The 25,204-nt window shown below is 39.3% G+C and overlaps 2 protein-coding genes across 2 annotated transcripts; both read left to right on the plus strand.

Moving 5' to 3' along the window:
• The first annotated feature begins 3,963 nt into the window (after positions 1 to 3,963).
• Positions 3,964 to 10,589, plus strand: LOC138894850 (uncharacterized). The gene is made up of 7 exons (XM_070179580.1): positions 3,964 to 4,410; positions 5,906 to 6,075; positions 6,217 to 7,396; positions 7,451 to 7,521; positions 7,825 to 8,507; positions 9,113 to 9,872; positions 9,959 to 10,589. Exons 1-7 carry the CDS (start codon positions 3,964 to 3,966, stop codon positions 10,587 to 10,589), a joined length of 3,942 nt encoding a protein of 1,313 aa, XP_070035681.1.
• Positions 10,590 to 23,727: 13,138 nt separating this feature from the next.
• On the plus strand, positions 23,728 to 24,715 carry LOC104109249 (GDSL esterase/lipase At1g06990). Its single transcript, XM_070179581.1, has 2 exons — positions 23,728 to 24,061; positions 24,414 to 24,715. Exons 1-2 carry the CDS (start codon positions 23,728 to 23,730, stop codon positions 24,713 to 24,715), a joined length of 636 nt encoding a protein of 211 aa, XP_070035682.1.
• Positions 24,716 to 25,204: the final 489 nt, after the last annotated feature.

The following is a 25,204-nucleotide window of genomic DNA, read 5'->3' on the forward strand; positions in this document are numbered from 1 at the left end:
AAAAGATATGCGTGCTTTAAAATTAATAGAATCAGTCATTTTCTGCCGTTATTTCTTGTGTTCTGTTGAAGTTATCTAGTTCTTCTTCTTGTGTATGTTTAGTATCACCTTTTCTTTGTTATTAGTGGATCCAGTCATGAAATTGGTACTTAAATCTTCATGTAATGTTCATAGTATTGATTGAATATCACCTTTCAATTATAATATCATATATGTCTTCAGATTTGAGACATGTCTGCTTTTAATTGCTATTGTTTGGATCATTCTTAGAACCAAAGACTAAATCCATCCTTCGTGGCAGTACATGCGAATGTTTGGCCGATGAAAGTTAGTAGCCATAATATGAATATGATTCTATTGTTGAGTTTTGTTAAGTTCTGAAACCATTATGTTCTAAATCTGTTCTGGTTTTCGGACTCGTCATGTGTGTCTGTTATTGTAAGTTTTAGCATTTGAGTTGATCGATTGGCTGGAAATGAAAGGCTAAAATTGGCTGTTACTCAAAAATGGCTATCACTGCAATGTCCAAAGTGGCTATTAAATCGTTTCCGGTTATGCATACGAAATTCCTCAAAAGTTAGATTGTGATTCAATTTCATCTATTTACTCTGTTGGTATGTATGTTGGCAATTAATTCAAACTTCCATGGCCCAGAAATTCCCGTCATTAAGTTCTTTAACCTTATCTGTAATTTATCCCAATAACGACTCCTTAGCTATAGACCCCAATAAACGATCTCAAATAGTCAAATAATTGATTCATGAACATCATAGTTTGCTTTAGGCGCGATTAATAATTATCGTGGCCATGGGTACGGTTCCCGTGTTATGGTCACGATACATAAATCCAAATTTGGGTGTGCATTTCATGTGACCCGACCTTAACTTCAAATAATAAAAATAAACATGTCGTAAATCGCAGGTGCATTTCATATGGCGCAGTTTGCAACATGTACCAAATGACAAGTGCACAATATCGCGACTTGTTCAAATAAATTCCATAAGTACTAAAAGCGGTTTTAAAGGTAAAATGCACAATAAGTTTTAAAACAATGTAATGAATCAGATAATTAAGCCAATTAATAATAGTTGAGCGACAGTGCTAAAACCACGGAACTCGGGAGTGCCTCACACCTTCTCTCGGGTTAACAAAATTCCTTACTCGGTCTTCTGTGTTCGCAGACCATAAATAAGAGTCAATTTCCTCGATTTGGGATTTAAAATACAACTGTGACTTGGGACACCATAAACTATTCCAAGTGGCGACTCTGAACAAATAAATAATCCCATTTCGATTAATGTCACTTTAATTGAAAAAACCCCCTACCCCCTTCGGGAAAAAGGAGGTGTGACTGCTCTGGCAACTCTGCTGGGGATCGAATCCAGAATCTCTGGTTCAGGGTTCAGAATTCGAGCTTAGAATAAATGTTATACTTGGTTTTTGTCTATTATCTGATTTTTTACGTGTTTGAGCCTAATGTGCTAAATGCCGCTTTTTACCGCTTTGATATTGTTTGAACTGTATATAAACTGCTACAAAACCCTCCTTCTCTCTGAGTCTTCTAAATCTTCTGGGGAGCGTGCGCTTCGCGTGGCTTCTTTTCTGTTAGAGTCATATCCTAATTTTAGAACGAGGTTCGGACAAGTTGTAAAGCCGGTGAAGCTTCTGTATTCCCGGTACGCTGCCCCCCCGGCTCGAGTTGTCCGCTCGGGTAAGCCACGTCTAGAACAATACACCCAGGATTTAAAACTTAGAATAACACAGCCTCATGCCGGATCCCTAGTAGGTACATTTGCTTGCATCACGTTCATTTGACTTAGGGGACTCAACACAGGGGTTGGGTCCGTCTAGGATAGGTGCACCCGAAAATCAAAAGACCATCCTGATGCATTCTTTACGTGCTACTTGTGCATTAATTTGCTTGGCTTGTATGTTGACCGGCTTCTAGAGTAAGGAAAGAAAATTAAGAAAAAAAGAAAAAGAAAAACCAAGAGTGTGGTAGGATAGAAAAATGCCCGGTTTTGATAATCCCGATATTCAAAAATCCCGTTACTCTACCAAAATTTCAAAAAAAAGAGAGAATCATTTCAAAACAAATTATATTTTCTGTGCATCAAAATTGACCGAACTACGCGGGTTTGATTCTCACCGGATGTGAGATACGTAGGCAACCCTCATCGGGTCCGGCCCCGTTTTTGCAAAAATAACCAGAAAATATGAAAATGCATCATTTTGTGATAAATAAATTTAGGGGATGTCACTTTCTGTCCAAATAGCCAGAAACGTCCCGACGGGACGCAGGAAGTTTGTTTTACCAGAATAGCCACCTATGGCTCTTTTCCTAATTTTGGCCACTTAGCAAGCACAGCTTTAAAATCTTCATTTCTGAAGGGCTGAAGGGCCATATTTGCAAAGGTGGCCTTGAGTTGTTTGAGTTTTATTTTGCACAAATAATCTTTCTTTTGGGGTCAAAAATAAAAATAAAAAATAAAAAATCACTTGTTTTTAACCAGTCGCCTTAAATAAAATGTGCAGGATGAGCACTGTTGAAAATATACCTTTTCGAGTCGTAGACGAGATTCCACTAGGACTCCGTATGTGGTGGAACGACCTAGGGGAGGTCAGCAAGCGTTCTGTGACAAAGGCTTTAGGTGGGCTCACTGGTCTTCTGGAAATTAAACCAAGGGTTGATATAATCGAAGCTTTGATACCGTTTTGGGACCCGACACACAATGTTTTCCACTTCTCTGATTTCGAGTTGACCCCTACACTAGAGGAGATAGCAGGTTATGTTGGTTTCGAAGGGAAGTTAAGGTATCAATATCCAGTAGCACCAAGAACTGTAACCCCTCATAAGTTTTTGGACCTCCTCAGTATTAGCTGGCAGGTTAAAGATGAAAATTTAGCCGGAGGATTCTGCACATTCCGTTTCTTATACAGCCAGTATGGGACCCCCACGGATTTGAGGCTCCGGACACTGGTTTGAATCATCAGGGAAATAAAGACAAATAGGAAACATGCAGGGGGTTGGCCTTTGTGGTGGCATTTTTAGGCACTCTGATATGCCCAAGGAGTGACAGACATATAGAATTGGGGCTCGCAGGAGTGGCCGACTTTATGGTCAAAAAGGCCAATGGCACTCTCATACCGATGATTCTCGTAGAAATTTACCGAGCTTTAACCGTTTGTCGAGCCGGGACAAAGTTTTTTGAGGGTTGCAACTTGCTTTTACAAATGTGGTTGGTAGAACATCTTTGTCATCGCCCAGGTTACATGAACTACGGTCTGACCGGACTCAATTGTATCGAAGAATATGAAAACCGAGTAAACGGTCATGAGTTGCCAGAAGGTACTGAGGCATGGTTCGCGTATTTGGGTTCTTTAAACTCAAATCGAATTGAGTGGACTTTCGGTTGGCTCCCGGTCGATGAAGTTATTTACATGTCCGCCGGAGTGTGCTTTCTTTTATTAATGGGTCTTCGGAGTATTCAGCCATATGCCCCGCATCGGGTCCTACGCCAATTGGGCAGATACCAAACAGTCCCCTATGACGAAGATTTGAGTCCACAGGTTATTGAACTATGCCCAAAAGCCACATTTCCAGAAGAAAGGGTTTGCCAGATTTGGCACTAATGTAGGTTCGTGGAACCACAGACTCAAGTACGAGATTTGTCCATGGGTGAAGTAGGATCCAACTATGCCACATGGTATGGTAAAAGAAGTCGGGTCGATCAAGAGCCAGAACAACCCGCCAAAAGGCCCCATGTCCAGCAATTCACTGATGGAGCACGAGAGCAATGAGTTTGGTTAGCTAAAGAAAAGGAATACCGTACTACTATAAACAAACTAGAAGAACAAATTGAAAAAATCAAATTTGATAGTAGTTTGCAGGCAGCCGAAGATGAAGGGGAAAAGAAGAGGTTGACTAGGGAAAATGAAGCCCTTCGAGCCCAAATCCAGAGAATGAAAATAGCCGCCGAGACACCGGTAAGAAGTGAGAGAGATGAGAAAATTATAACCAACCTAAGGCGAAAAGTGCATGATTATGGTTTTGACTTGACAAAGGCCGAAACGGACTTGTTAAATGCTCAAGCAAAGTTGACCAAAAATGCGGAAGAACATGCTAGATTAGCCCACCAGTTGAAGCAGAAATATGACAAAGAAGTAGCAATTTTACAGAAAAAGCTGGTTGCCCTGGAAAATGAAATGGTCAAGCAAATAAAGGATTTCAAGATAGAAAGAGAGAATTGCTATGCATTGATTTACCAACTACAAGAAAGCATGCAACAGTTACAAGACCAAAATAACATAGATACACAAGTGTTAGAGGCTCGGGCCCAGCAGATTGGACGTTTGCTTCAAGAAAAGGGTGTCATCAGAATAAGGATTAAAGAGATAGCTAATTATGTTGTAATGAAATGCCATGAATGTGAAGACATGACCAAGTCTATGTTTTTTGCTTCTGTAATGACATTCGTTCGACAGGTGATGGTTGACCTAGACCACCTTCAAGAAGATATTGCCCGTAGGCCCGTGCGGAGATCGGCTGATGTCCAGCAAGCCCCCGGAGTACCAGTGGAGGCTCTTATATATTTTTTATTTTATTTTTTAGTTAGTTTTTGAGTCTGTATTTTACTTTCCTCGAGTTTTGTTCATCCTTGTCAAGGCTGCTTATTGCTTTATTTCAAGTCTGTAGATTTTTCTTTTGTAGTCATCACTACTTTTAAGTCCTTGTAATAGAAAATCCAAAACGATGTCTTTTATTAATGAAATATTGAAAAAAAAATTCATTTTGCATTTATTTTCATGAACTACGTAATGATCTGATTCATACGGCGTCATGATACATAGGCAATCCCCATAGGATTCGATCATAGTCTTAAAAGAAATTAGAGAAAAGAAAAAAAAAGGAAAATAAAAGGAGGGAAGAAATAAAAGAGGGGCCAAAAAGAAAAAAAAAGAATGAGAATTAAAAGAGCGAAACATAGCAAAAGGAGAGAGGAAAAAATCAGGATTCAAAATTTGGGAAAAGAGCCGGGATGAAGCACATAAGCCGTCGCAAAGCATTTAGAAACGTTTAACTGCTCAGGTGCATTGTATCCCCAATATGCGATTCCCTATATGTTAAATTTCTTTAAAACTGACCAAGTCATTGTGTATGCATAAAGTCAGGTTCTGTTTAGGTGGTTAGTTTGTTGGCATCCTGGCAAGTCACCCCTATAATACCATATCAAAGCGCAAGTCAGTCATGACTAGCAAAGAGTCAGACACGGGTGTTGTTGACCCGCCGAGGGAGATTGTAGAATCAGAGTCTGAATTGAAAGAGGAGGTCCACAGGTTGAAGCATCAAATAGCTAAAATGTATCAAGCCTGGATCAGGGGGCATCCTCCACCTTCATTTCCCGCTAACTACACAGAAAATCCCGTTTTCATCCCACCACTGGCACAAGCCCAGAATCCCACTACCATTGATTTTTCCCCTCAGCATGCACCAGGTTTTACCCCTTTCCACCACTACCCCGACACCTCATCCCAAACTTTCTATGCTCCACCAGCCAAAACAACCGCATACCCGGCTCCGACATCTGCTCCTATTTTCGTAGCCCCTCCGCGAGCTACCCTCTACCGATCTTCTAGTGAACCCGTGTTCCAAGCTCTAGATACCCAATATTATGCTCCGGAACCAACTTTCAAAGTCACGGATCCTTATTCCTACACCCCTCACTTTGAACATCCTGTTGAAACTGAGAAACCATCCCGAAACGTGGAGCAGGATGAGATATTCAGGAAAGTGAAGAGTCTAGAACAATCTTTGAAGAACATGCAAGGGATAGGAAGCCAAGTAAGTGTGGCTTACAAGGATTTATGCTTATTCCCTGATGTCCAACTATCCGCTGGGTTCAAGATGCCCAAGTTTGACCTGTACGAGGGACATGGAGATCCCGTGGCCCATTTGAGAGGCTTTTGCAGCAAGATGAGAGGCGCCGGTGGGAAAGACGAATTATTAATGGCGTATTTCAGTCAGAGTTTGAGTGGGGCGGCTTTGGAATGGTACACCCGCCAAGACGCTAGCAGGTGGTACACATGGGACGACTTGGCTCAGGACTTTGCTCGGCACTTTCAGTACAATATAGACATTATCCCGGATCGCCTATCTTTGACCAAGGTAGAGAAGAAGCCTAGTGAGAGCTTTAGGGAATATGGTTTCCGATGGAGAGAACAAGCTGCACGGGTCAATCCTCCAATGGAAGAAGATGAGATGGTCGAGTACTTTCTTCAAGCCTTAGAACCTACTTATTTTGGCCATTTGATCTCAGCCATAGGTAAGTCCTTCAACGATGTGGTAAAGATGGGAGGAATGGTGGAAGAGGGACTCAAGTCAAGCAAGATCATGAGTTATTCTGCCATAAAAGCAATCACACATGCAATTCAAAGTGGCACCGGAAGCCTATTAGGCAAAAAGAAGAAAGATGATGTCGCTATGTTTGTCTCTGGATCAGGGTGTGGCCCAAGGGGTTCTCCTCACCAGTACACCCAACATCGCGCCCAACCTCAAGCCTACACCCAAACTCCATATAATCCATCCCCACATTATTTCCCACCTCAAGACCCTCAATATTCAGTCAGACCACCCCAATACCATGTTCACCATGCACAGTCATATGCGCAACCCCCTCCTTACCTGCAATGGCGTGCTCCAACTCCACAAAATCCTTATCCACCCCCACAACCATACCGAAACCCTACTGGTCCAAGCTTTCGATCGAGGCCGGATTATAGAAAAGAGAGGCAGCAACGGAAAGAAACCTTCACCCCTCTTGGAGAGTCGTATACCAATTTGTTTCAAAGGTTGAGGCAGTTGGACGTTTTGAGGCCGATTGAGCCAAAGACATCAAATCCACCTCCAAGGAACCTTGATTATTCCCTCAGATGCGCATATTGTTCTAATGCCCCAGGGCACGACACAGAGAAGTGTTGGCATTTGAAGAGGGCGATCCAAGAGCTTATTGATACAAATCAAATTGTGGTCCAGAGGCCAGAGGCGCCAAACATCAACCAAAATCCTTTGCCGGCTCATGCAGAGACACATATGATTGAGATATTTCATAAGGATGGGGAGCCCAAGAATTCTTCCAAGTCTGTCATGATGATCCGGGCTAGCAAAAGTAATCCAGTTAAAGCTACAGATTTTGCAAAAGCAATGCCTTTGACAGTTGAAGGGGTGTCGGAGAAGCTAAGCACGCTCAACGTGAAGCCATCTGTATTGGTTGTGAAAGGGCCTCCGATTGATGTCGTAGCGAACCAGGAAAAGCAAAAAGTGATCGTACCAGGGGTCCTAGGCAAGCCTGTCATAATCGTGGAAGGGGCTCGTATTACCCCCGTTATTATTAAGCCAGTGACCCAATTACCAATGGTTGACACAAAGGCCGTCCCGTGGAATTACAAACAGGTGATAGTAACATATAAAGGGAAAGAAGTAGAGGAAGAAGTCAATGAAACCGGAGGACTGACTCGTTCTGGGTGATGTTTTACCCCATAAGAATTGAGGAAAGCCAAGCCATTCAAGGATGGTCACATCCCAGTAAAGAAGCCAGTCACCGAAGAAGAGGCTGAAGAGTTCCTGAAAAAGATGAAAATGCAAGACTATTCCATTGTAGAGCAGTTAAGGAAAACACCAGCTCAGATCTCTCTTTTGTCTTTGCTGATACATTCAGATGAACACCGCAAAGCCCTGATGAAGATTTTGAATGAGGCCCATGTTCCTGATAAGATCACGGTAAACCACTTGGAAAAGATTACTAACAAGATTTTCGAAGCAAACAGGATCACTTTCTCAGATGATGAACTTCCTATGGAGGGTACAGAGCACAACCGAGCTCTTTATCTCACAGTGAAATGTGAGGATTCTACTATCTCAAGGGTACTGGTTGATAACGGTTCTAGTGCAAATATCTGCCCTCTGTCCACTTTGCAAAAGTTAAAGATCAGCACTGAAAGGATCCACATGAACAATGTATGTGTTCGAGGCTTTGATGGAGGAGGGAAAGATTCTGTCGGTGATATAATGCTCGAATTGTCAATAGGGCCAGTTGAGTTCACTATGGAGTTCCAAGTTCTAGATGTGGTTGTCTCCTACAACTTGTTGTTGGGCAGGCCCTGGATACATGCTACCAAGACAATCCCGTCTTCTCTGCATCAAATGGTAAAGTTCGAATGGGACAGGCAGGAAATAGTTGTGCACGGTGATGAGAACTTATCTGCTTACAATGACACAATTGTTCCATTTATTGAAGTCGAAGATGATAAAGGGCCTTGGGTGTACCAAATGTTTGAGACAGTGTCTGTCGAGAAGATTCCTGATGGAGAATGCATTCCAGGTCCAAAGCTACCCTCCGTGTCCGTCATGGTAGCAAATGAAATGTTGAAGAATGGTTTTGTGCCGGGTAAAGGCCTGGGTTCGTCTCTGCAGGGTATTGCACATCCGGTGTGTCCACGTGAAAGTTTCGGTACATTTGGTTTGGGATTCACACTCACAGGGAAGGACATGAAAAAGGCTAAAAATTTGAAAAGAAAGGCATGGTCACTTCCTAAGCCTGTTCCACATATCTCCAAGTCTTTTGTCAAGCCAGAGGTCGCAAAACGCCCAATATCAGCGGTCCCAAAACCTGTGGTTGACTTTGATGAAGAGCTGATCAAGAGGTTCCAGAGTTTGTTTGATGAGGTTAACATGGTGGAAATCGGGGAAGGTTCCAGTAATGCCGATGTGCAGCTCGTTGGGCCAAATGTGAAGCTTAGCAATTGGAAAGCTACTCCTCTCCCCACCCATAAGGAGTTTTGGTAGTTTGCTTTGTTTTCCTTTCTGTTATCTGGGTTATTCCAGGGTTGTAATCCAGATTTTTTATTTTTGTTTGCTTGTTTTGATGTACAAACCCTTCTATACTTTATTTTCAATGAAATACAATTTCCCGTTTTCCATTATTCCTGATAGCGTTTCATTTTTGTTTTTTTTTTCTGTACAGTTCTTTTTATGCTAGTTTCAATGACATGACATGCATGAGAAATTTTCAGCCAAATCTTAAAAGCCAATCTAATTCTGAAACAACATTTTAAGAGGTAGAGTGTGATGATGAAACAGAATATGATGAAGAAGCAGCATTTCAGGAAATCAGTAGAGAACTAAATCACTTTGAAGAAAAACCCAAGCCTAATTTGAATGAAACTGAAGCAATCAATTTAGGAGATCAAGATAATCTCAGGGAAACCAAGATAAGTGTGCATCTGGAACCAGAAATCAAGGAAGAAATAATCAAAGTACTGTTTGAATATAAAGATGTTTTTGCATGGTCGTATGACGACATGCCGGGTTTGAGCACTGATTTGGTAGTTCATAAATTGCCAACTGATCCGGCATTCCCTCCAGTCAAGCAAAAGTTAAGGAAGTTTAAGACTGACATGAGTGTGAAGATCAAAGAAGAAATCACAAAGCAGCTTGACGCAAAGGTCATTCGGGTCACTCGATATCCCACTTGGTTAGCTAATGTCGTGCCAGTACCAAAGAAGGATGGTAAGACCAGGGTCTGTGTTGATTATCGTGATCTCAATAAGGCAAGTCCAAAAGATAACTTTCCATTGCCGAACATCCATATTCTGATCGACAATTGTGCTAAGCACGAGATTGGGTCTTTTGTGGATTGCTACGCAGGATATCACCAGATCCTGATGGATGAGGAAGATGCAGAAAAGACAGCATTCATCACACCATGGGGGACATACTGCTACCGGGTAATGCCATTTGGTTTGAAGAATGCTGGGGCAACTTACATGAGGGCAATGACTACCATATTTCATGACACAATACAAAGGAAATTGAGGTTTATGTAGATGATGTGATCATAAAGTCAAAGAAGCAGTCCGACCATGTTGGAGACTTGAGAAAGTTTTTCCAAAGGCTCTGCAGGTACAACCTCAAGCTCAATCCGGCAAAATGTGCATTTGGTGTCCCGTCCGGGAAACTATTGGGATTCATAGTCAGTCGATGCCATATTGAGTTGGACCCATCAAAGATCAAAGCCATCCAAGAATTACCACCGCCAAAGAACAAAACCGAGGTAATGAGCCTTCTCGGAAGGTTAAACTACATCAGCAGGTTTATTGCTCAACTCACGACAACTTGTGAGCCCATCTTTAAGTTGCTGAAGAAGAATGATGCGGTTAAGTGGACTGATGAGTGTCAGGAAGCATTTGATAAGATCAAGGGTTACCTGTCAAACCCACCTGTGCTGGTCCCGCCAGAACCTGAGAGACCTTTAATTCTCTATTTGACGGTATTGGATAATTCTTTCGGTTGTGTGTTGGGTCAACACGACATCACGAGCAAGAAAGAGCGAGCCATTTATTATCTCAGCAAAAAGTTCACTCCTTATGAGGTTAAGTATACTCTTCTTGAAAGGACATGTTGCGCCCTGACTTGGGTGGCACAAAAGTTGAAGCATTATCTGTCATCCTACACTACTTACCTAATTTCTCGCATGGATCCTCTAAAGTATATCTTTCAGAAGCCTATGCCCACAGGAAGATTGGAAAAGTGAAAGATTTTACTCACAGAGTTTGACATCATCTATGTGACTCGGACCGCGATGAAAGCCCAAGCCCTGGCCGATCACTTGGCCGAGAATCCGGTGGATGAAGAATATGAGCCACTGAAGACTTATTTTCCTGATGAAGAAGTGATGTATGTTGACAAGGCTGATCATGATGAAAAGCCAGGTTGGAAACTCTTCTTTGATGGAGCTGCTAACATGAAAGGTTTTGGAATAGGGGATGTACTCATTTCTGAAACAAGGCATCACTACCCCGTAACAGCTCAACTTTGATTTTATTGCACTAACAACATGGCTGAATACGAGGCATGCATTCTGGGTTTGAGGCTAGCTATAGATATGAGAGTTCAAGAAATATTGGTTTTGGGAGATTCAGATTTGTTGGTTCACCAGATTCAGGGAGAATGGGAGACTCGTGATTTGAAGCTCATACCGTATCGACAATGTCTGCATGATCTTTGTCAACGATTCAGGTCGGTAGAATTCAGGCATATTCCTAGGATTCATAATGAGATTGCCGGTGCCTTGGCTACTCTGGCGTCAATGTTACACCATCCGGATAGGACTTATGTCGACCCTCTGCATATCCAAATCCGTGATCAGCATGCCTATTGCAATGTGGTTGAGGAGGAACTTGATGGTGAGCCTTGGTTCCATTATGTCAAGGAATACATCAAATCGGGGGTATATCCGGTACATGCCACAGGCGATCAAAAGAGAACCATTCGACGTCTGGCTAGTGGATTTTTCTTAAGTGGGGGAATATTGTACAAGAGAACTCCAGATCTAGGATTACTAAGGTGTATAGATGCTAAACAAGCCTCGACTATCATGGCCGAAGTGCATTCCGGGGTTTGCGGGCCACATATGAGTGGGTATGTCTTGGCGAAGAAGATTCTTCGAGCAGGTTATTATTGGCTCCCCATGGAACGAGATTACATCAGCTTCGTTCGCAAATGTCATCAATGCCAGGTGCACGGTGATTTGATTCATTCCCCGCCATCTGAGTTGCACACAATGTCTGCACCTTGGCCCTTCGTTGTTTGGGGCATGGATGTCATTGGACCAATTGAGCCGGCAGCTTCAAACGGGCATAGGTTTATTCTGGTGGCCATTGATTACTTTACTAAGTGGGTCGAAGCTGTAACTTTCAAGGCCGTGACCAAGAAGGCGGTGGTAGATTTTGTTCATTCAAATATCATTTGCCGGTTCGGAATTCCTAAGGTAATCATCACAGATAATGTTGCTAACCTCAACAGTCATTTGATGAAAGAGGTATGCCAACAATTCAAGATTATGCATCGAAACTCCACTCCGTATCGTCCTAAGGCAAACAGAGCTGTTGAGGCTGCTAACAAGAACATAAAGAAGATACTTCGTAAGATGGTGCAAGGTTCCAGGCAATGGCATGAAAAGTTACCTTTTGCTTTACTGGGTTATCGCACTATTGTTCGTACTTCAATAGGTGCAACTCCCTATTTGCTGGTATATAGAACCGAGGCAGTTATACTTGCGGAAGTTGAGATTCCATCCCTGCGGATCATTATTGAAGCTAAAATTGATGATGATGAGTGGGTCAAAACCTGGCTAGATCAATTGAGTTTGATTGATGAAAAAAGACTAGCAGCAGTATGTCATGGTCAATTGTATCAGAAAAGAATGGCAAGAGCATACAACAAGAAGGTGCGTCCCCGAATATTTGAAGTGGGTCAGCTGGTATTGAAGCGCATCCTTCCACATCAGGCTGAAGCTAAAGGCAAGTTCGCCCCAAACTGGAAGGGGCCGTTCATTGTGACAAAGGTGTTGTCCAATGGTGCTTTGTATTTAACAGACTTAGAAGGTAAATGCGTGGATATGGCTATCAATTCTGATGCAGTCAAGAGATATTATGTATGATTTCTTTGCTTATCTTCAATCGTATTTTGTACTAGGCATGTTCAAAGTTGGAATGACGAAGGCATTTTATTCTGCTATCCCAAACACTTTTATCATTTGTTACCCCTTTTTGAGCCTTATTTATTTTCTTTCATACCCCTATTTTGGAATCAGAAGCAGAGTTAGAAATATAAAAGAAAAGAAAAAAAAGAAAAAAAAAAGAAGGAAAAAAAAGAACAAAAAAGAGAAGGAAAAGAGAAAAGCAAAGAAAGAAAAGAGAAAAGAAAGGAGAAAAAGAAAAGCAAGGTAACAAAAACAAAACTCTTATGTTGGAACTACGTTAGACTTGATTCCTTTTAAGGATACGTAGGCAGCCTTACTCTGAGGTTCAGTCCCATCAAATAAAAAATTCAAAATTTCCCAGATTCAAAAAAGAACTGGGGTAGAAGTTTTAGTTTTGCAATAGGTCTGATTCCAAAAGTTGTAATTTTGAACCCTTTCATCTTAAGTCATGTTGAGCCTTATACCACCTTTTCTTTCTAACCCTTTCCAAAAGCCTATACTACGGTCCAAAGAAAGACCTTCCGATCAATCTTTGAGGATGCCAAGTCAAGTGAGATAGAGGTATGATTTCCATCATGGGTAACACTTTGTTCATTGGGTACAAGAAAAATAAATAAAATGAGAGAGTCTTATTGGTGAAAACTCTCAAGGGCACCGTAAGGCGGCAGTGAGTTGAGAGATGAACAAATGAGAGAGGCTTGTTGGTGAAAACCCTTCGAGGCACTACAAGTCGAAAGAGGTTGGTGACTCTACAGAAAAGTTGGATCGTTGAAAGCCCGGTTTTTGAAGTATGAAGACATGACATGAACAGAAATGTGATTAGTTGGATAGATTAGGCTGATCAATCCGAAATACATGTTATGATCATTAGAGCCAGCTGATTCATTCAGATAAGTCTCTTTTCCATTTTTCTTCAAATAGTCATCTCAGTTTTTTCCTTTTATTCCTAATTCTCGAAGTCACTTCGCTTCGTCTCTTTTGGGTCTATTTTTCTAAGTCTCTGTCAAATCAGTCTTTGTTAAGCAAGCAAGAAAGGACTTCAAAGCTCATTACCAGCTTTTTATTTGCACCAAGTGAAATTCGGCCAGGCACATCACAAGTGACATGATTTAGAATGAGCAATGCGGTGGTAACTGAAGTTCAGTGGTCAAGTGATTCGTGAATTTGTAGGAAATGCAAAGGTTCAACAGTTGTCAGAATGAAAGTGCCATACGACGAGTTGAGTGAAAGGGATTCAAGTCATTCAGAGGTTTTGTGGTCGAGGTCCGATTGAAAGGTCAAACAATTCTTTGTAGCCCGAAGCATCTAATCAAAATGAAGCGGGATAGTGGCAGAAGTAGACACTTTCAGCAAGGATGCCACAAACTAACCACCATATTTTCAAACTGACAAAATTTTCTTTGTTTTAAGCAGGGGAAAGAAATCTTGTTTGCTTTGCCAGGAATCCCCCATGAGGAAAGCATGTTCCAGATAAGTTCAGTTTTAACTGTTCAGGACCCTCCTGGATAAGGGGATCTAGTTTTAAATTTTCAGGACCTTCCTGGATAATGGGATTCAACTAACAATCAATGAAGGTTCCTGGTACAAACTGGGGCAGGAAATTTTCTTTGTTTTGTCTGTGTTGTTGTGATAGCAGGCGCCCATCTGGAGAATGAGGGGATTTATTTCTGTTTTAAGTCAGCACAGGCTCCCACCTGGAGAATGAGGGAATTCATTTCAGTTTTAAGTCAAAATCAGGCGCCCACCTGGAGAACGAGGAAATTTATTTCAAGTTTTAAGTCATCAGGCGCCCACCTGGAGAACGAGGGAATTCATTTCAGTTTAAGTCATCAGGCGCCCACTTGGAGAACGAGGGAATTCATTTTAGCTTTAAGCCATCAGGCGCCCACCTGGAGAACGAGGGAATTCATTTTAGCTTTAAGCCATCAGGCACCCACCTGGAGAACGAGGGAATTTATTTAAGTTTTAAGTCATCAGACACCCACCTGGAGAACGAGGGAATTCATATCAAGTTAAAGTCAGTCGCATGCGCCCACCTGGAGAATGAGGGAATTTATTTTAAGTTCAAATCAGTCGTAAGCGCCCACCTGAAAAATGAGGGAAGTCATTTCAAGTTCAAGTTAGAGGTGACAGAAGACTCAAAATCAAGTTGTGAAGACATATAGACAGGAATCTTGTAACTCATAGCTGATAAATTTGCTTAGTTTCTCTTCATTTTGATTTCGATGTAATAAGGAATTCGGCAAGCAGTAGCAGCGGCAACAACAGTGAAATCACAGCTTCTCGGTAGTCCCAGCTACCAAAACTTCCAGAACTACACTGACCTGATTCCTCCAAAGCCGAGGATATGTAGGCAACCTCGGAAGCAAGGTTCGGTCAAACGTTTTCAAAATGCTTCCATGGAGTATCCAAACGGTCAAAAATCGCTCGTATTTGCTCAATGTATCTTTGCCCGAAAACTCTTTGTGTTTCCAAGCAAAGAGGGGCAGCTGTGAGCACGTGATTTTTGCCCGACTAAAATATTCCTATAGAAATTCACAAATAGAGTTTTTCTTAATTGTTTTTAGTTTTTATAGAATTCGTAGGAATTTTGGTTAATTGTTGCTTGCATCTAGTTGCATATTTAACGTTTTAAAATCATAAGAAAAGTACCAAAATGCCTAAAGTATTTCATGCATAACATTTTAGGTCTTAATTGCATTTAGGATTTAATTACATAAGTTAATTGCATTATTAAACAAAAAAAATCAAAATATTGGACATTTTTACATTTTTTAACTTTGAGTTGCAAATTAGTAATTTTCTTTCATTAGTCTTAAGTTAATTAATTATTTTATGTTAGAAATAGATAATTAATTTAACTTTACAAATTAAATTTGATGTAGGATTTAGTTTAGAATTTTTTTTTTATGTAGGATTTAGTTTAGGATTTTTTTTAAAAAATAAAAAATAAAAAATTAAATTTATTAAGATAAAAAAAAAATCAAAAAACAGAATCTTGTTCAATTCCGGATTGGGCCACCATATTCAGTGGCCCAATTGCCCCAAATTGTCCGAACTCGCCCCAAGCCCAAACCCCCCTCACCCGGTCCAGCCCCATCACTTAACCAAAATGACGTCGTTTCATTAACGACGATCTTAGCCGTTGATTTTCTTTGATCGAGCGGCCCGTAACTCCCCCTCTAACCCCTTATATCTGTCGGAGCCCCCCCTAAAGCCCCTGAGACCTCTCTCATTTTCCTCTCCCTCTCTCTCACTCACCGAACCCTAGCCGCCCCCAAACCCCTCATCTCTCTCTCTCAAACTCCCTCAAAACCCTAGCCACCCAAAATTCCCACGCCGGCGGCGCCACTCCAAATCCCCTCAAACTCACACCCTATAACCCTCATACCCTCCTAATCCCTAATCCCCCATCAATCTCTCCAGAAACCTCCCCAAAACCCTTGAATTCCAGATCCGAAAACCCTCATGCAACCTAGTTTCACTCTTTGTCGACTCTTGAAGTTTCAAGACTCGATTCATCTTGAAATTTGCACTAATCGTATGTTCTCGTGGTGTTTCTATTTCTCGGTTCATTTAGAAGGGTCGATGTTCGATTAAAGTTGTCAGAAAACCTAGCTTGGTTCCTTTCTGATTTTGCTCATCGATTTAGCCGTTTTGAGTTGAAACTAATATTAATTAATTGTTCTTGTCAAGAAAAATTGATTAATGTAAGTTTGAGTTCACTCCGGAATCATCGGAGTCCGGCCAAAGCTTATCACCATTATTAACTAGCCGGTTTTGTTCACTGCTTCTCATTAAATTTGGATTAATATTTTCTTTTGTTTTTTTTTTTGCTTGTTTATTTTTTATTTTGACCGGATTGATACATAAATCTCCATTTCAATTGCATGATCATTTAAAAGTAGTTAATGGTTTGTTTTGCTCAATTGAAGACAGTTTTAGTTAATTTCTGCTTGCATGCTCTAATTAATTACATAGTTAGGTCAATTACATGTTAACTAGTTTAATCACACAAGTTTTTAGTTTAATCAATTTTGAGTTAATTAGATATTAAAATAAGTTATTAAATGGTTTGGTTTTTGCACTTTTACTTTTGTTCTGATCCGTATGATTCCTTGCTAAGGTTCCTTTGTCATTAACCAAAGTTTAAGGGGGCATTCGGGAACTAGAATTGGGCAGAATCTTTTTCTTTTAATAGCAGAAAAGTTCTAGAATAGAGATAAGGGACCAAAATGCAATAATATGAGGAAGTTAGTTTAAATTTGGTTTAAAAAAGGGTCAATTTGAGAAGTTAAGGGGTTTGAAGAATAGGAAGGAATTTTTGGAATTGGACAGCTGTCCATTTCAGTTGCAAAAGATGCTATTTCCCTGATTTTCAGGAAGCTGGCAAAAGATTCTCACACCCCCTATTCCTCACACACAACACATGCTTACATTATATAAAAAGAGGGAGAACCCTCAGAAAGAGGGGGACTCATTTTTTTTCCTTCTTCATTTTTATTCGAACTTTTTCTCTTCTAAGCTTAAAGGGAGAATACAGAAAAAAAACAAAAAATTTTCAGTTGGCTTCATTGGCTGCTCTTGGGTCTTCATTTTGTTCTGGGTTTTGGAGTTTGGTTTATCTCCACTGCTCTGCTGTTTCTGCTGCTGTTATTCTTACTGCTATTGCTTTATTGCAATTTCAGAGACTTATCTTATTTTATTATTCTTGCTGTCTAGGTACCTCTTTTGAACCTTGGACTGTAAATTGGATATGAAATATGCCTACATGGAAGACATATGCGTGCTTTGAAATTAATGGAATCAGTCATTTTCTGCCATTATTTCTTGTGTTCTGTTAAAGTTATCTAGTTCTTCTTCTTGTGTATGTTTAGTATCATGTTTTCTTTGTTATTAGTGGATCTAGTCATAAAATTGGTACCTAAATCTTCATGTAATGTTCATAGTATTGATTGAATATCACCTTTCAATTATAATATCATATATGTCTTCAGATTTGAGACATGTCTGCTTTTAATTGCTATTGTTTGGATCATTCTTAGAACTAAAGACTAAATCCATCCTTCGTGGCAGTACATGCGAATGTTTGGCCGATGAAAGTTAGTAGCCATAATATGAATATGATTCTATTGTTGAGTTTTGTTAAGTTCTGAAACCATTATGTTCTAAATCTGTTCTGGTTTTCGGACTCGTCATGTGTGTCTGTTATTGTAAGTTTTAGCATTTGAGTTGATCGATTGGCTGGAAATGAAGGCTAAAATTGGCTGTTACTCAAAAATGGATATCACTGCAATGTCCAAAGTGGCTATTAATTCATTTCTGGTTATGCATACGAAATTCCTCAAAAGTTAGATTGTGATTCAATTTCATCCATTTACTCTGTTGGTATGTATGTTGGCAATTAATTCAAACTTCCATGGCCCAGAAATTTCCGTCATTAAGTTCTTCAACCTTATCTGTAATTTATCCCAATAACGACTCCTTAGCTATAGACCCCAATACACGATCTCAAATAGTCGAATAATTGATTCATGAACATCGTAGTTTTCTTTAGGCGCGATTAATAATTATCGTGGCCATGGGTACAGTTCCCGTGGTATGGTCACGATACATAAATCCAAATTTGGGTGTGCATTTCATGTGACCCGACCATAACTTCAAATAATAAAAATAAATATGTCATAAATCGCGGGTGCATTTCATATGGCGCGGTTTGCAACATGTACCAAATAACAAGTGCACAATATCGCGACTTGTTCAAATAAATTTCATAAGTACTAAAAGTGGTTTTAAAGGTAAAATGCACAATAAGTTTTTAAACAATGTAATGAATCAGATAATTAAGCCAATTAATAATAGTTGAGCAACCGTGCTAAAACTACGGAACTCGGGAGTGCCTCACACCTTCTCTCGGGTTAACAGAATTCCTTACTCGGTCTTCTGTGTTCGCAGACCATAAATAAGAGTCAATTTTCTCGATTTGGGATTTAAAATACAACTGTGACTTGGGACACCATAAACTATTCCAAGTGGCGACTCTGAACAAATAAATAATCTCATTTCGATTAATGTCACTTTAATTAGAAAAAACCCCTACCCCTTCAGGAAAAAGGAGGTGTGACAGGGACCGGGACCACGAACTAACGGTCCCGGGTTAAGTGGGCCCAAGCGGGCCTAAGTGGGTACAACGGATGCTTTCTATCTTTAATTTATTTTTATAGAAGTTAGAGAAAAAAAATGGTAATAAAAATATCTAAGGCAATTCCTTATAAATTATATTATAGAATTGTCACCTAAATTTTTTAATTCAAATTTAAAGACAAAAATATTTTAAAGAGATATTCAAAGCAATGCGTTATAATATTATTATATATATATATATATATATATATATAGTATAGTTTATACTATACTATACTGTATATATATCTTAAGATATATAAGCTATATTCGATATATATATATATAAGCTTATATATATAATATACTACATTATATATACATCTTAAGATATATAAGCTATATTCGATTTACTATATATACATCTTAAGATATATAAACTATATATATAGTAAGATGTATATATAGTATAGTATAGTATAGTATATACTATATTATACTATATATACAACTTAAGATATATAAGCTATATTCGATATATATACATATCTTAAGATGTATATCTAGATGTATACCATATATATATATATATATATATATATATATATATATAAGAAAAGGTGTAATTATAAAAAAATTGGGGTTAAAACAAAGTTGGAGGGTTAAATGCCTATTTATAAATAGCCAACGGCTATTTTGGCAGGTAAAACGGCCATATTTTAAATGCCATAAAGACTATAATGTGGCAGATATTTTTTTTAAAATAAATTAGTCCTTGGGCTCGGATAGGCCCGTTTATGACTGCTTGAACCGGCCCACTTTCCAGCCGGTCCCGGTCTCGCGGGCCTCGCCTATGGGACCGGCCCATTACCCAGTCTACCTCCCCACGATCCCGGTCCTATCCGGTTAGAACCGTTTAGGCCCACTACCCATTTGGACTTGCAGTCCTAGGCCGGGCCCGGTCCTAACCGGCCCACATGCCACCTTTATGTGTTCATGTCAAAAATAATTGATCATTGAATGACCTAAGAAACTCTTTTCTTCTTTCATTCAATCGCCCTGGCCAAGGTCTTAATTAACATGAAGCTTAAACTCATTACCATGAGTTGACAGATTCCATCTTGATAAATCACTAATTCTACAAGTATTTAATCGTACCCAATATCCTTTCAACTATCGCTCTAGGGCCATAGATGTCTAGTATCTAAGAACAATAAATAACTTGTCAATTACTATGATGATATCAGGTCAAAGGAAACTCTTACATCACATTCTTCAAGAGAATATCCTATTGACAATTTATGGTAATTCTAACCATTAGGAATTATCCAATGAATCGGTTCAATGATCATATCTCTATATGCATCATCTATTTATGTTATTTAGTTAATGTGATCAACTAATCTTTATCCCATAAAGACGCTCACATAAATATTGATCTAACCGGATTACTAATGTCCAAATTAATAATCCTACGATCAAGAACAAAATTTAGATTAAATTGTAAGAAACTTTACTCTCATGATCATGATCTCCATCATTATGACAAGTCTTAGAATTTAATCAAGGACCTTATTAAATTAATTAAATAATTAATAATAACTATGATAAACGAATATCAAATGCTATATATTTTTATATCAAATAACATTCACAAAAATATGTTCAAATCATCAAATATGAGATTGGATCTAGGGCATATCTAATATATCCCTAACAGACCGACCATGATGTATGGGGATGAGTGTTGGGCTATTAAGAACTCACATATCCAGAAGATGAGAGTAGCAGAAATGAGGATGTTGAGGTGGATGTGCGAGCACACTAGGATGGATAATATCAGGAATGTTGATATTCGGGAGAAGGTGCGCGTGGCTCCCATTGATGACAAGATGCGGGAAGCGAGACTCAGATGGTTCGGGCATGTACAGAGGAGGAGTCCAGATACCCCGATAAGGAGGTGTGAGCGGCTGGTTGTGGAGGGCACGAGAAGAGGTAGAGGGCGACCGAAGAAGTATTGGGGAGAGGTGATCAGGCAGGACATGGCGAGGATTCAGATTTCCGAGGACATGGCACTTGATAGGAAGATGTGGAGGTCGAGTATTAGGGTTGTAGGTTAGGAGGCAGTTGAGTCTTGACTTATTTCGTACCGTTGTGAGACTAGCCTGGTAGGGTTTTTTTCTAAGCTAGCTAGTGGCAATGTCGTATCTTACTATTTTGCGTTTCAATGTTAGACCTATTTACTAGCTATCGTTTTTGTTTTTGCTTTTTTTCGTTTTTACTTTGCATCTTTCTTCTGGATTTCATATTGTTCCTATTTTTCCTATGATTTCTGTGGTGATACTGATATTGTCTTATTTTATCTTTTTGTCCTCTTGAGCCGAGGGTCTTTCGGAAACAACCTCTCTATCTCTTCGGGGTAGGGAAAAGGTCTGCGTACACACTACCCTCCCCAGATCCCATTAGTGAAATTTCACTGGGTTGTTGTTGTTGTTGTTGTTGCCAATACACAAAATATGTTGTGGCACGCAACCCGATTCTACCATATAATATCAATATCATAATTTACCCTTATTCCACTATATCAATTCACCCTTATTTCACCTATTGCGGCGTACAACCCGATCCCACCATATAAAAGCAATATCACAATATAAATATCCTCCCTTATTTTACTTATTGCGGCGTGCAACCCGATCCCCCTTACAATAATTTAAATCAATAACAACAATTCAGTAACTCCATTTACAAGAATTTCTACAATCAAGGGAATCAATGCACAACAACGAAGAAATCACATAGAAACCGGAGGAACACAACAAACTTTACAAAATCCCTGAACAGGTAAGGTACATGATAACTAAGCATGCAATCACAATAATTAGGACATGTAGCAAATAAGTACAAGACATAGAAGAAACTCAATAATTAAGCGGTAACAAGACAATAAGGAAGTCAATAACTTTAACTAAGGCATATAAGGCCAAATAACGAGCAAAAAGTACAGTTTGGTGCTAGCAACGTCAGATAAAGCATGTAAGAGTAGACTAACAACGAGATACTACATGTTATGACAATTCAATTAAAGGCATGTGAAGACACTAGATAATCTAAACCAGTCAAATACCACATATAGACCGAGTACCCACTCGTCACCTTGCGTACACGACTTTCACATAACAAGATAACACAATTTACTCAATTCCTAAGGGGTAGTTTTTCCCACACAAAGTTAGGCAAGACACTTACCTTAATTCGGCCAAATCAATACTCAAATTAGCTTTTCCTTTACAAATTCATCTCCATTCGGCTCAATCTAGCCAAAGACGACTTAAATACATCAAACAATGCAAGAGAAAACAACTTCAATTAATAAAGCTATGATCTTTATACAATTTGTAAAAAGTCAACAAAAGTGAACCCCCCAGGTCTGCACCTCAGAACCCGATAAAATTTACAAAACTCAAACACCCATTCCGATACGAGTTCAACCATACAAAAATTATCAAGTTCCAATACCAAATCGTCTTTCAAATCATCATTTTTCATTTTTGAAAGATTTTACAATTTTTCCTAAATTTTCTTTTATATTCTCATGAATTAGATGTTAAATCTAATGTATATTCACAAAGTATAATTGAAAATTGATTAGGGGTACTTACCCAATAATTGTAGATGAAATTCCTCTCTCAAAATCGCCCACTCTTGGACCTAGAGTTCAAAATATAACAAAAATGAAGTTAAAACTCGGAATGCCCAGCATTTAGCAGGTTGCAGATGTCGCATTTGCGACAGGAGGTTCGCAAATGCGGACAAAACATCGCAAATGCGACCCCTGATAGACCAGGCCTTCATCACAAATGCGATACAGAGTTCGCAAATGCGAAACTCTTCAGGTTTCGCAAAAGCGACACTTTCATCGCAAATGTGATCCAATCCCTAGCAGCCCAGGTTCGCAAATGCGAAGACTACCTCGCAAATGTGGCAGTCGCATTTGCGATCAAAACATCGCAAATGCGATGAAACCAGAACAACACTCAAAATTCTTAACAAAACACTCTGAAGCTAATCCGAAACTCACCCGAGCCCCCGAGGCTCCAAATCAAATACCCACACAAGTCTGTAAACATAACACGAACTCGCTCCCGCGATCAGAACACCAAAATAACCTCTAGAATCACGAATCGAACGCCAAAACACATGAAAATCACAATGAACTTCAAGAACTTCTAGAATCGCAACCGAGCGTCCGAACCATATCAAATCAACTCCAAATGATACCAAATTTTGCAGGCAAGTTCCAAATGACAAAATAGACTTATTCCAAGTTCAGAAATCATAATCCGGACCCGATAGCCTTAAAGTCAAACCATGGTCAAACTTAGAAAAAATTCTAAACCTTTAAACTGCCAACTTCCGCCAAATGATGCCGAAACCTTTTAGAAACATCCAAATGAAATTCCGGGCATACGCCCAAGTCCAAAATTACCGTCCGGACCTACCGGAACTATCAAAACTCCGATCCGAGGTCAAATACTCAAAAGTCAAACTTTGATGAATTCTTTCAATTTCGAGCTTCTCAAATTAGAGTTACTCCTAAAAATCCTTTCCGAACCTCTCAAAAACCCGAACCGATGATGTACGCAAGTCATAATACGCTGTGTGAAGCTACTCGTAACATCAAATTGCCGAGCCGGACGCAATTGCTCAAAATGATTAGTCGGGTCGTTACACCTCCCCATACCCCACAACTGAAATTTTACTGGGTCGTTGTTGTTGTTGTATTTCTGGGATAGTGGTAACATAAATTAAACTGATCGCAAGGTTTACATATAATACAAAGGACGAGTAAAAGGTCATATCTGTAATTAATGTCAAATGAAATTAAATCTCAAGACCATAACTTATCTCAATTGATCAATTACTGCATTAATTAATCTATTGAATCAAAGTAATTACCAAAAAATGTAAGTTAAGGTTTCCTTAATTTCATTAAAAGCCTGAATTCACCTGTTTCAGCATAAATGCTGAGAGTTTCATTAATCCAAAAAAGAATGACTTCTCAATGGCAAATTCCCTTCTTTTAATTCTACAACTTTTATGTATTTTCTCAAGTACTTGCACTGCCCACATACCAAAATTTCCTGCTATTTTTGCCTTTGGAGATTCATTGCTAGATTCTGGCAATAACAACTTTATTCTAACTCTATTTCAAGCCAATCACCCACCCTATGGACAATCTTTTCCTAATCAAGTCCCAACTGGGAGATTTTCCAATGGAAAACTCGTTTCAGATTTCTTAGCCTTTTCTCTAGGAATCAAGGACACTATTCCTCCTTTTCTTGATCCCAATTTACCGGTCAGTGAGCTCAAAACGGGTGTCAGTTTTGCTTCTGCAGGTATTGAACCACTTAAATTTTAATAAACATTAAATTCTAAACTCGTAATTTTAAAAGTATTACTCCATCCGGTCCACTTTAATTGATTTTTTGGTTGTTTTCACACATATTAATGAATTCACCTTTTAACATTGCTTAAATAATAAAATTGATCATATTACTTTAATTTGTTCATTGAAAATACTTTGAAAAAAAAAGTTAATTCTTCTTGATATCTGAAAAAATCAAATATTGTGGATCACAAAAAAAGACAAAAAATCAATTAAAGTGGACTAGAGGGAGTAATAAGTTTAGTCCTTAGAGCTTTAAAGGATGAACTTATTAAATTTAGATTTTGGATTCAAAGGTGCAGGATTTGATGATTTGACAAACGTTAAAACTCAGGGAATTCCAATTTTCACACAAGTGGAGAACTTCAAGAAGTTCATTGAAAAATTAAAGGGGGTTGTAGGAGAAAAGGAGGCTTTGGACATAATTAAGGATGCTCTAGTTCTAATTATGGCTGGAAGTAATGACATTGCTTTAAGTTTGAATAATGGATTCCTAAGACGGCTTGAACTTGGCCTAAGTGGCTATCATGATTTCTTGCACCAAAGGCTTGAAGAGATTATCAAGGTTAATATTCTCTTTCAACTTATTATCACAAAAATGTGATCTTTATATTTTCTGTACAAGATTGTTTTGTTAATATTTCAAAAAAAAAAAATAAAAAAAATGTAAGATATCTTTCGTTTTTTCCTAACCTACTTGTTATAACGACCTTTGCTTTGTCATTATTTTGGCTTAGACTTGCCACATTATTTGAACACATGACATCGTCTTATTGGCCTTAAAATTTGATTGGACACGCCATATCACTTGAATACGTGATACACTGGTTTAATCATGCATGCTATTCAGTCCATCCCAAGAGTGGGTTGGTTAGTGGTGAGCACCCTCCACTTCCAATCAAGAGGTTGCGAGTTCGAGTCACCCCAAAAGTAAGATGGAGAGTTCTTGAAGGGTGGGAGCCGAGTGTCTATCGAAAACAGTCTTTCTACCCCAGGGTAGGGGTAAGGTCTGCGTCAGTGCCGACTCAAGGGAGAGGCAGCTAAAGCAATTGCTTTACCCCCCCTGCCCAATTGAAGGCCCCAATTTTCATCA

Source organism: Nicotiana tomentosiformis, chromosome 6, assembly GCF_000390325.3.
Source record: "Nicotiana tomentosiformis chromosome 6, ASM39032v3, whole genome shotgun sequence".
In the NCBI taxonomy this organism is placed as follows: Eukaryota; Viridiplantae; Streptophyta; class Magnoliopsida; order Solanales; family Solanaceae; genus Nicotiana; species Nicotiana tomentosiformis.